This window comes from Taurulus bubalis (assembly GCF_910589615.1).
Source record: "Taurulus bubalis genome assembly, chromosome: 13".
Taxonomy (NCBI): Eukaryota; Metazoa; Chordata; class Actinopteri; order Perciformes; family Cottidae; genus Taurulus; species Taurulus bubalis.
The window spans coordinates 13,041,655-13,054,860 of NC_136601.1; the positions used below are offsets into that span (position 1 = coordinate 13,041,655).

A 13,206-nucleotide genomic window follows, 5' to 3' on the forward strand; every position below is an offset into this window, starting at 1 on the left:
AAAAAAGAAAGAACAAAGACAGAATATGTAGTGTGGATGATAAACACAGAAAAGGGGTTACAGAGAAGTAGAGGAGCAAGCTCTTGAGCCCTGTAAAGCTGTGAAGAGGACCGTGTTGATTGGCCCATTAAGGCTGTAATGAGGGGAGTTATGGCAGGACTGAGCCTGAGGTCAGAGACAGAGAAGCTACGAGACGCTGCTCAGCCCAGCAGAAGGGCACACATACTGATTAATACATCAGACTGTACTATCCTCGCTCTTGATTCGTCGATCCATCTTCCAGTACCTCATGTGGAAGTTGGATTGACTGATCCATGGCTTTCCTGCAGACACATTCAAACACATGCACACTCAGACATGGATACAGACACATTTTTGCACTGTCTCTGTTTTTCTGTCTCTGTCTGTAAGCATGTTTGTTTGGTCACCCATGCAATTTTTCTAACCGCTGATGGCTTCTGCGAGAACACAATCTCAATAAATCAATACACAGCACCACAAAGTCATAAATCTGTCCATCCACGCACAATGTAATTTGCGTACGCATGTGCACTCAAATTTAACTACTGCCTCATCTTCAGCTGCTATCCTGCCAACCTCCTTCCGGTGTCTCTCCTGTGTTTTATTACTACTGTGAACTGAGATCCAAACATACACAACAAAACTAATAAAGTCAGTGGAAAAGAATTGAAAGCTCATTCTTCGTTGCTGCTCGTCTCATAAAACCGTGTTCAGAAGGAATTAAATAATCAAATACAATAAACCACTGTGCCAACTTAAATCCCAAACAAACGTGTGCAGCATACGCCAGGGACGAAGGCTTACATTTATTAGTTTTCTCTTCTTTTTATTCATCACACTAATGTAGCTGATATGAGAAGCTGGCAAGAAGACATTTCCAAAACCCAGAGAGAGGCTTCATCAAACAAACTCCAGCAGAGGGAGGGAATGAGAGGGAATAGGGGAGCTCCAAGATGTGCCATTTGTTCAGCACTATCTTTATTTATCTCCCTCTTCAGCATCCTTGACCTTACATTTAAAGAGCACAATAAATAAGTGTTTCTGAGACCAGATGAAAGAAAGTCAACTGTCAAGAAGACTCTTAAAAGCCTTATTTATTTTAATCTAAGAATGTATATGTTTTGTTTCAGATTGATTGAGGCCACATAGCACAGTGTCATAGATCCTGTTGATGCTTTTTGTTCAAATACATATAAGTGCTGTTGCTCAAAATGTAAGTGAGAACATGAATTATTGTTTTACTAATGAAGGCAGGTGATAAGATAAAGAAAATTGTACAATATTATGTAATATTTAAAATAGGACGACCAAGAAAAACTAGCTTTTAACTTTTGACCCGTTGATCTTTTTGACATCAAACTGAATCTCTAGTTTTCTTTCGATGTCACTGTAATGTAGTCCATTTGACCTTTTAGTCTCAGTCATGCGTACACATAAACGTTACTACAATTAATCTTACGTCCTTGATAAAGACAATAAAATCAGTGTTTCCTGATCAATTGTGTTTGTGTTAAACAAAGATGTGCAACTGATGCTAAATGAATACTCCATCAGCTTAAAGCCATGGAAATCATCAATATATATAAATATCTCAATACACTTAACTCAAACTCTTCACATGTATTATCATAAGAAGCTCCTGGGCTGTTTTGAGATCAGGGACGCAAACTCCTAAAATGTTAATTAATGTCTAGTGTGGTGGTGTCATTGAAAACTAAAAGCGTGCTGTTTTCCTGTTCCCTCGAGAAAGAAAAGAAAACGGGCCTTTTAAATACAAACCCTTGTTGGTCTTAAAATGGTGTGTGGTCAGGCACATTGTTGGCTCGTTGCTATCTTGAGGCGGCAGAAACCCTGATTTAAAGTCAAAGGCTCAGTATTATCCTTCTATTTAAAGAGCACATTATTCAGATAGTAAGATACGTCTACAGAGGCGGGTCCATGCATACTCTCTACTTGTTCCACAGACTCAAGGACACACAGCAGCGCTCCTCCTCTTCAGTTAAATAGAGGAGGCAGGCGGGTAAAACGGCCGAGGATCCCATACATGCCCCTTCCCTTCCTACACAAAATGTAACGGCACCAGTAATTCAACACCCTGTAAATGGACAGCGACAAATAATAAACACATTGCCCGTTTAATCAGTAAACAACAGAAGCTCATCAATAAAAGAAAACTCTAGGGTTGTAAGAAAGAGTTGGAAGCTTCATATCTTCATGCAAATGTTGTCATTTCAATTCTAAACAAATCCTTTTTTTGCATTTATATTCCTTCTGTTTTTACTTAAAGATTAGTCTTCACTAATATCAGAATGTTTTGCTAGATTCTAGTGGTGGCTGAGCTCCAGGATGTCTGCACATCCAATTTGTTCTAACATAGTGAGCAGAGCCAGACCGCTTCTGGACACAACAAGGACCCCAAGGGCATCGGCACCCAAGGGAATATTTTATGTCAGCTCCGTAGAACCCCACACAATATTAATACATTTCACTCATTCACAAGGTCTCTTTTGAGACTAAGTTAATTTTCTTTTGGAGTACGTTTTCTCGAAATCAACATTTATTAGAACATTGTTGGATGTGAGAGCTGTCTCACAGAATCTTGTGAAAGAGAATTGAGAGGAAATGAAAAAATGTAAATTTGGTCCGCACATCTCTATGCATTTGTGCTGTGTGGAAGTGAAACAAAGTGTCCAAGAATGTGTCACCCTGCCTTTCAGTCAGTCCAACACGGTAGAGGCTCCAGCCCCTGATGTAAAGTTTGAGAGTGATTAAAATATAAGGACAGAAATTATGTTGTGGGTGTGATTTTTTTCTGTACCGTGCTGCATTGACACTTAAACCTCTTTTGATACCCACTATTTTGTATAGGATTAGGAGGCACACATTAAGAACTGACAACCGTCATGACAGAGAAATGGTTGAAAAAACTGATATTGACAACAACGGCCCCTACTCAGTCAGGAAGGGACGTCTGCAACCATGAATAGAAAATAAAGGATAATCTTGCTGAGCATCAGCTAAAAAGAAACATGTGCAAGGTAAGAGGAAAATACAATTTCAGACACATCTGTCGAAAATGTGAAAGATGGGAAGAGGAGTAGGCGACTTCTTAAGACTGCTATTGTATTCAAGACGGTTGTATGCCAGCTTCATATTTCATGCTAAAAAAGTCCACTGAGTGTGAAAGTTAATTCCATTTATTCACAATCAACTCAAGGTCAAACTTCTAGCTCTCCGAATCTTCTTAGTCTTCATCAAAAGATGAAAGCTCCAGAAAAAAAGCTACCTTTAGTAAGTGGACCTTAAATAAAGAGTTTTTATCTAACTTCTATTTCAAACAGCGCAAACTAGACAAACAGTGATGGGCATTTGAAAGTTCCTGAAAAGATCAAACCTCCCCTAAAAGCTTAAGTTTCTGCTTGTTTTTTAAATTGGCCGTTTACTTGCGAGTACAATTTGTTACGTTTATTCATCTACGCGTCTACTATTTCTCAATTGTACAGTCAGATCTCTCAACATTAGCTTTGAAAAATGTGGATGGTTGGAGAGGGATATGTGTGTATTCATAGAAACAAAATGCCGTGAGATGGGTGGACTTAACAGTTTTTAATGTATTGTGCAAATACAAATAATTACAAAAGCGGAAAATCTGAAGCACATTGTTCCAATCCTCCCTCTCAGGCATTCCACCTCTAATCCCAATTCTTTACATTCCACTTTCCTTCTCATGTAAAATCCACTCCAATCTTTTGAATATCCCAATCCTTCACTATTCTACCACACAATTGTCATTCTTTATTTTGATTGAACCTCTCTCCCTCTATCAGTGCCTTTATCCCTTTACAAGCCTTTCCCAATCTTGTGATATCCCCTCTTTTGATCCACCTCTCTATATATGTCTCTCTCTTGTTACATCGATTCCTCCTTTTCAGTCGCTCTGTCTTGTCCTGAATTTCCTTTTTTTTCTCAGCTTTTGTTCTTATTTGCAATGAATGAGCGCATTTTAGAGCCGATTATGTTGTGTGGAAACTAACAAAGAGCTGGAAATGAATTCATGGTCATAATCAGAAGTTAGCGTCACAAATGGCTGGATTTTGGGAGAAAGCCCCTCAAGGTGAGGGCAAGTGAGGCCAGACAAACAGAAAGAAGGTAAACTTTGTTCCACAACTGATGTGTGTGACCTGTGAAGCCAAAAATATAGGTTTGTGTTTGAGGTGGCATCTGAAAATGGGGAAGCGTGCAAATACACTCATGCATCCAATTATTCTCTCTGACACACACACACACACACACACACACACACACACACACACACACACACACACACACACACACACACACACACACACACACACCAAAGAAATACAGCTAGGCGATTCGGTCCCATCTGAATATTTTTTACTGGGGCAATGCGTTCAGATGAGGCTTCCAAATACACTCATCAGACACAGGCTATCCAAACACAGGCGGCCTAAGGGACCGGCTCTCCCTTTCCCTTTCAAACACAAACACCACACACACACACACACACACACCTCACAGACACACCCCTAACAAAAATCGTGAAAGCTATTTTAGGGAGAGCACTATATGACCCCCTCTTACATCATGGTGCTTTAGTGCCCCTGATGAGCTCAGATAAACCCATCCAGGATGAGCCGCTGTCCAACACACACACACACACACACACACACACACACACACACACACACACACACACACACACACACACACACACACACACACACACACACAAAACAGACTTTTAACTGGTAGGATGAAAGAAAGTATGCAGAGCTTTGTTCCCTCATCTCTTTCTGCTATGATACTCTACTGTACTTATGTAGATTAGTTCATCTATAATCATATCACATGGGATTTTAGCACTATTATGCTTTTGGGAAAACCACTAATTATGTCACCAAACTTCTTGTAGAGAAACAGGCCCTAGTAAAATAACTGATCGGAAAATACTGAAACTATTAGTTTGATTAATTAATGGCAATTTTCATGTTTTGGGGATCATTAACATCGAACCTCTAGTGATACTTGAAGTTTCTAATTATGTGACATGTAAAAAACAGAAAGAACACCACAGAGCTGTGGTGACAAAAGGGTCGGGATGATACGACTAGAAGTAAGTTTGAAGCATTTTGGGAGATTAATTGGCAGAAATAAATTATAATATTCATAGCTATGTTTGTGTTAGTATATAATCACCAAAAACTAAAAAAGGATTGGGTTTGGGTTTGCAAATAGGCCCTTCTTATCTACAATTGACTGGTCCTTTTCACAGAGTCTGCCATATTGGACTGCCATGTTTCTACAGTAGCCCAGAAAGAACAAACCAAATAATGGATCATAGAGCCTTTTGTCTTTCCTGAGTTTAGCTCAACATTACATGCTGACAGCAAGTTATTTCTTTTGAGGCTTGCCATATTACTAACATGGAAAGAATGCATTGTGAAACAAACCCTTTATTATATAGAATAATCTTGTTGGGTAAATGTGGTAAACATGCTTGCTAAATCTTAAAAATTGAAGTAAAGTGCCAAGTCTATTATCCGGTCTGGAACATAACAGGGCTCTGGTCCCAGAATGCTCTGGGACAGAGGGACTAGAGTTATGAACCTGGAGGTTGAATAGCGCTGCACAAAGAAACCGCTGACAGACCGCCACTCCCTGAGGGCCTGGACAGTCAACACCACGACAAATGCTACACAGCTACAGCCATTCTGATGCAAATATCTTATGTTCGTGTTTGTGTGAGAATGTATGGGAGAACCAGAAAGAGTGAAAGTGAAAAATGAATAGCACTGCATATACACAATACAATATTGATGTGGAAGGAGCCAGATAATTAAAACTAAACTCCCACAGTACAGTTTGTTTGTCTGAAGCAGTTACATCTGCCAAATCAAATTTACACCTGGAAGCTGGAACAATAAACACAGTAGAACAAACGCTATGAACTTGGGGTTTGCAATCATGATTCACATAAAAATGTGTTTCTGTAAATTTTGTTTTAAAAGACAAAATGTGGGTGTATGACCAAGCTGAAACTTAATGTAATTTGATCCCCATTTCATTTGGGATTTTTTTTAATTAATCAAAAAATAGCAGCAGATACTTGGAAACACTCAGGTACATGACATACTGACATGTTGGATATATATGGATTTAATGAATGCATTCACACGTATGAAGCTTACACGCAGGTCTGCCTCTAAAACTAACCATGTCTACATCAATTCAAATTAAGGTCACTACTACATTGGACATGGTCTAGGACCTCGTTATTTCACTATCAATCATTTGGCAAGGGAAAGAGTCAGGGGAGGTCAGCAGTGAAGTATCCAGATGTTCAGCAGCTTTAAACCTGCATCTTAAGCCAGGTGGCTAGCTGATTGCCGAATGATGTTTAATAACACAGACAGAGAGACGGGAAGAGATGGGGAGAGAGTGAAAAAAATTAGAGATGATGTGAGTTGATAACAGGAGGCAGAAAAATGAGGGAGACAGATTGTAGCGGAAGGGCAAGGAGGAGAAAGATGTTCTGGGTTAGAGAGGTAAAAACTAAAGGGAGGTAAGGGAACAGCCGGGGCATCCATTTGTCCTTAAAATGCTCTGAAATACTGAAGAGCCATAAAGGAAGTCCCTTTAATAATGTGACACAGTTTTCTAAAGATGCTTAGTTTTGAATCAACGGTAAAACTTCAGACATACGTTTTCTGTCTCGTGAGATTTGATCAAAAGTTGTAGTTACACAAAAGCTCACACTTGTATCAATCATTAAGTGTTGAAAACAAGATTGGTTGTAGTGTCAATTTGTGTTAATTTACTAGACATGAATGTTGACTGTTTTAATATATCAAACCTGTCAATCAATCATTCTTTGCCCTTTCATATATGATTAGGGTATAATTTACTGTGTGTGTTAATTTGCTACGTTCATGCCAAGCTGCTTTGTCTTCAATACAAATCTAGTTGGCAATATAAAAAAGGCTCAAATCTGAAACCTGCAACCAGTAAAATAGGCAAAAAGGCAAGAGAAGGGCAGCATGTCACTGTCAAGAAGTAATGTACAAAATAATAATAAACAGCAAAATAAATAATTAATAATAATGAGGAGTAAATGGGGTGTCAATGAGACACGAGGGGAAGAGTGAACAGAGACAGACGAGAGTAAAGGAGACCACTGGAATAAAAGTAATCCTGAGAAGATCGATTTCAGCGTTTACAACCCTCTACCCCGTCTGACTAGTAATGTTTTGTCTTTGTGCGAGTCTGTGTCTCTTTGTGGATTCCTCTGTAAGTAAATGGGTCTCCATGTGCACATACACATGCTCATTACGACTGTGTGTGTGTGTGTGTGTGTGTGTGTGTGTGTGTGTGTGTGTGTGTGTGTGTGTGTGTGTGTGTGTGATGCTGAAAGCAACTGATGAGTCACGGGTCAATCCATTAGCACGACATTTCCCAGCATCATGTGACAATCTACAGTGGAGAGCCAAGATCAGAGTGTATGGTGTTGGGTGTTAATGGAGTTTTGGTTGGATGGATTCATACATGAGATTTATAATCTATGGTCGAGGACTCAGAGCTCTAAAACCACTGGAGGTTTAATCCTAATCCAGGAGCTAAAACCTTCGTTGTGTTGCAACGCTGAGGGCGTGGCTACATCCATACTTCTACACCATTTTACACCTAACATGCCTTGCATATCTTTCTAAAACAAAAACAACCTTCATACTTTATCAGGAACTGGCACTGACATGTCAATTTAGGGTATCCTTACACCATTTCACAGTTTTAAACTTTTGAGCAAAACAACCATTTTAGCAGTGTCATTGAATGAACAGCGGCACTTATCATACTTTAACACATGACTGAAAGGCTGAACAAAGGCATAAAAAGATCATTTAACATAAGTGTGTGATTAAAGATCTTAGAGTCTGGGGAAGTAGTAAGTATTGCTGACCGTGTCTGCAAGAGAAAAAGAGAATAAATGAAAGAGGCAGCAGAAGTCGAGGGAGATGAGGCGTCACATTGAAATCATTTCAACATCTGTGCCAGGCCACTTCACGCTTACCAGCGAGGGTCAGTCAAATAAATTAATTGGAGGGTATATACAGTACGCAGTGTAATTTTGTTGGATATTGTCTTGTGTTTCCCTCGACAGATTATAGCTGCTTATCAATGGTAGTGAATGTGAACATGCTCTGCTTACAAGCGGCTAACTGGTTCTTTAATCCCCGTGCCAAAAGGCTCATGTCACTCGGCATGACATCCACTGTTAAAAAAACAACAACACACTGTTCCCATCATTTCCATTGTACCAGCAGCATATTCTTTCAAATAAAGTTAATGTAAGGCTGCTCAATACAAAATTGTGAGTATTTCTATTAGGGATAAATCAATCCGATCAATATCGATACCTGGACTTTGGGTATTGGTCAATACAGAGTACCGATCCGGTAACAGTGTTTAATCAATGAGCTGTATGCCTCAGTGTGTGGAAGTGACAGGGACCATTGTTTTATATGTAAGGCAGCATCTAGATTAACTTAAACATTGCACCCCTAACTTTGTAAAAGAACATGTAACAAGTATATACATTTAAATGCACTGAATTGTTATTTGTCAAAATGATGGTATACAATACCAGATTGCGGTATTGGTACCGATACCCGGTCGGTTATCTGATTCAGTATTGTACCAGTATCAGTATCGGTATCTCTAATTTCTATTGCCTCTCAACCATGACGACGACTGAGCCGGTGGCTCGCAGCTAGCGATGCTAACAGCGCTAATAGTAAAAACAACAGCAAAAAGCGATGATGCCTTTGGTCTGGACAGCCGTTTGAGAGCAGTGCAGAGTGGCTGCTGTGAGCGAGACCGTGGGGCACGCTCACATGCACTAACAGCAATAACACACACAGAGGGAGAGCGACTTCATTCTCTGTTCAGGTAGACATTAATCAACCATATATGTTGACAAAAGACTGAAACTTTCTCACCCTTTGTGAATGGTTTGAGAGAAATAAAATAAAATACTGTCAGTACTAAATGATATGACTTGTGTATTATGTACCTTCACAACTTTGAAAGTAGACAGGACATAGTGTCCCACCATTAGACAGAAACACAGTCCATGAAAGACAGTGCAGGCCTCCTGTCATGGGTTAGCATGCAATACGTCCCTTTATCTCTCCCTTAAGCCATTTGACCACTGTGAGTGTTACGAAGATCTGAAGAAAGCGGAAGGTTGCAGCTTTGATGTTGACTCATGTTGTGCACACACAAACACTGTTTGCACTTAAACATGCAAAGAGGGTTTGGAAGACATATCTTCAGCAAAGCTGCTGTTTCACAGATCGACAAGTAAGCCACCCAGATGTTACAGCTGATGCTGATGGGACGGGGCTTAGGAGAGAATTACAGTCATGTATGCACATCTAATTGCACAACAATGATCAAACATTAACACTGGCACAGTGTTTGAAAATAAAAAAACTCTTTGTGTAATAAATCCCCCTTTTACAAATGCACATACAGGTACACGTGTTTGTACCTGTAAGGAGATCAAACTAAAATAGATTTAGGATGCAGAAAGAGGTGCATTTTGTATGATTCATTCACATTTGTCATTCAGAAAGCAGTGTTGTTAAAAAAAAAAAAAAATTATCGCATGTTTTGGGGCTTGGTTCTATCGCTATCATTCCAACAGGAAATGCGCACACAAATCTAAATCAGGTTTAGGTGTTTTTGTTTTGTTTTGTTTCTAAAGTAAAAGAACAAATTCACTCATCGTAGAAAATTCTTCCAACAAAGCCCACAATGTAGAGTCACTTCTATTCAAAACACATGCTAAACCCCCGACGACTTTATTTTGTTTTCGTCAAAACAATGAATGTCTTCGTCATCTTTATATGAGGCTTGTGCACTAACTGAAGGAAGTGCCTTAAAAGAGACACAAACTAACAACGTAATCACTTTTCCTCAAACCTACCTTTGAAAAGCATGGCCACGCAAATATAAAATCCAACCGAACATGGTCCCCAAAACTTCATCCTGGCACCGCGCTGTGGACTCCGCTGGCCCCCGGCAACGAGCTCTCAGTGTCGGCCTGACAGGGAATCAGCTCCGGCTTGGCGGTGGTGGGAACATGAGGCTGGGGAAAGACGGTGTGTGTAAGATAGAAAATACTGACGGACCAGGTTGAGTATAGAGTTGAGATTGGCGCGTTCACGCCGCATCACAAGCACATTCCCTCACACAGCGCAGCCCGGGCACGCGCGTCCGAGCGAGTAGCCAGAAATATGGCTGCTAAAACTTCACAGGTAAAACAAGCGGTGACAATAACTACAGTAAAGTTGTGTAGCCTGTAGTTGTTTATTAAGACCTATCCGTGGTTGTTTTTAATTCCCTCCTAATTTAATCCTTATTTTGTATGTTTTTTTTTCGGTGTGATATTTACATCCTTAATCTGTTGATGTTTTCGTTAACAAGAGACGTTAGAGAAAGTCTCTACTAGGCTACTAACTTTAAAGTAGCCGGTGTGTGTGTGTGTGTGTGTGTGTGTGTGTGTGTGTGTGTGTGTGTGTGTGTGTGTGTGTGTGTGTGTGTGTGTGTGTGTGTGTGTGTGTGTGTGTGTGTGTGGATCCTGCCCTGCTCGCATTTGAATTCCCTCTTCAATTTTTCCTGTTGTCAAACTGCATTGCGACTTTTATTGATTGTCAATTTATCACTTGAAATACATATTTCTTATTATTAGCATTAATTTATTTATTTCTATCATGAAGGTGTGTGTGGCCTGAAGGACAGCATGCTTCCAAGTTTTTTTTAATATAAAGCAGAGCCATGGAGAAGTTTTCTTCTTTCCGTGATTCAAAGTTGATTTAAACTTGAACAATATTTCTATGTAAAATCACTGTGAAGTTATTTTTGCTCTAGTCTTATTATAACAATAGATCAAATTAGTATATGCAGGGGTTGCTTGTGAGGAACACACCGATAATTATTACCTTGCAGATCTAGAGATCTTGTTATTGTCTTTCAATGCATTGTGTTAGTTACAGCCAGAATATTCCTATCTTATTTCAGTTTGCTGCTCCCATCAGCATTGTTCACAACCACAGTTTCCAGCTCTAAGGATCTGTTAAACCTACAGTGTGCAAGTGTTCGTGATTAGGTGGGGAATATAGTGCATCAGGAAAACAGAACAAAAAAAACATTGGACTTGCACTCATTACAACAAAGACACTACTTCAAATGATAATGTTGCTCTGTTTCTGCTGGATGTGTAAACAAGCAATGGTTTGCCACCACATTTACCACATCAACGTTGTGTTTACAGCTTGATGAGCTGGCCCCGAGTGGCCAAAAATCAATTAATGCTGGTTTCATCAAAGATAAGGCTTTGAGTCACACTACATACAAAAAAAGACAAAACTTTCTCAGCATTGGTCACGACCAGGCCAGAAACTTTTTGGCCCTTGATGTAGGCGCACATCAACACCCAATCCCCCCTCACCCACAGTTGTAGACTATCGATTTATGAAAGTGATGATACAATTTTCCACTTCCCGGTTTTACAAAGAGGTTCATCCAATGCATTTTTCGTATTTGTCACCTTTTTGTGCCAGCGTGGCTCATAATCAAATGACCCATTTATTTCAGTCCATAAATAATTTCAGTCAGGAATAGGATCCGACAGGCACTGAGAACATTTGCACAAATGTGCAGCGTTACCCCTCATGAGTCCCTTTCGCTCCCTCTCAATGGAACAGGGGCGTATCATCTAAGAAGCAATCCTGCACCAGTGGTATTAGACCAGTTCTTGCAATTTTTATACCCCGCATGTCTGCGTCTCATGGAGTTCCATCAGAGGTTTATGCTGCTAGATGTGATTTGTAGAACATCATATCTGTCTGTGTTGTTGGTGGGCCGACGTGGGCTCAGTGAAACCTCTGATCACAACCTTCAACCTTGTACTTGCTCTCACTGGGCAACCATCTAAAGTCAGAAGCCAGAGCCATTAAACTAGTTCTCATTTTAGCAAGGAAACTATATCGAGCCAGCTTTGAAATAAAAGCTAAAGGCTTTGTTAAAAACAACCAATAACTCTACTAAAGTTCAATGAAGAGCTGTCCATAGTGCTGAAATCACCAGTGTCACTGTTCTCTGTCGACAGCAGTATACTTGCAGATGAAAAGGGTATCAATAAATCTCGCCACAGCAAAAATGTAAACGGCTGAGCCTCTGATCTCTTCCAACCAAAACTCAGACAGAAACAGAGATCGACTGAGATCAGACCTCTCAATTCTTTTTACCACATATTTAACAATTACCAGGAAAAAAAACAAAGCCAGAACACTTCTCCGAAGCACCACAGAGGATTGGCTGCAGGTGCCAGCAAAAATATTTGTTTAAACATCAGATATCAGAGAAAGTAAAATACTTGAAGATTTAGTTCTAAAAAAGTCCTGTCACTGTGAATCTAAATTCACAATGTAGATTCTTAAACTCTCAATACTGAGCTGGAGACTACAATGTGTCCAGCCTTCTCCAAATAAGGTCAGAGAGGGAATCTGCATCATATTTTGGCTTTTTTAAATGCACATTTCACCGCTTCGACGTGAGCAGGAGAGGTACGCGTAGAACAGATTGGAAAGACCAGGGGGAACTGTTAATTCTCTATCTTTTATAAATGAGAAATGTTCTGCTAATGGATTTAAATGTTGTGGAGCGACCATTGCTTCTTTCCAGTCTCTCGCTGTCCCTTTTTCCCCTCTACATCCATCTTGTCTTCTTCTATTACTTAAAACAAACCTAGTGAACACATAATTGCCAAAACAGGGACAGCACTACATTGTTTTACTTATATTTAGACATATGTGAACACCACACAAACAAAAGTTAGAACAAATCAATAAAAATGGCAAAATTGAAATGTTTGTATGTCATTTTGAATCCGTTATATTGATAAACACTCTTCTCTCCCCCTTTCCCAAATTAAATATTTGAAATATTCCCCTGTCCCAGCAGGGTGCATATGTGTGTGCATGTGTGTGTGTGTGTGTGTGTGTGTGTGATAGAATGGGGTCAGATGAGTTTTAGTTTTGTCTGAGTCGCTACCTTTGATGTGTGTAAGATGCAAAGCTTATGCTCTGGCAGAAAGCACAA

At 39.8% G+C, this 13,206-nt stretch overlaps 1 protein-coding gene across 1 annotated transcript in view; it reads right to left on the minus strand.

Moving 5' to 3' along the window:
* The window catches only part of LOC306746122 (neuronal acetylcholine receptor subunit alpha-7-like), a gene marked incomplete at both ends in the record, with an annotated part of 32,797 nt that extends 22,706 nt beyond the window's left edge, over positions 1-10,091 (minus strand). The window contains one exon of the mRNA XM_079228992.1: positions 10,031-10,091. Within this exon, the coding sequence (XP_079085118.1) occupies positions 10,031-10,091 (61 nt within the window). The remainder of the gene's footprint in view (positions 1-10,030) is intronic.
* Between the last annotated feature and the right edge of the window lie 3,115 nt (positions 10,092-13,206).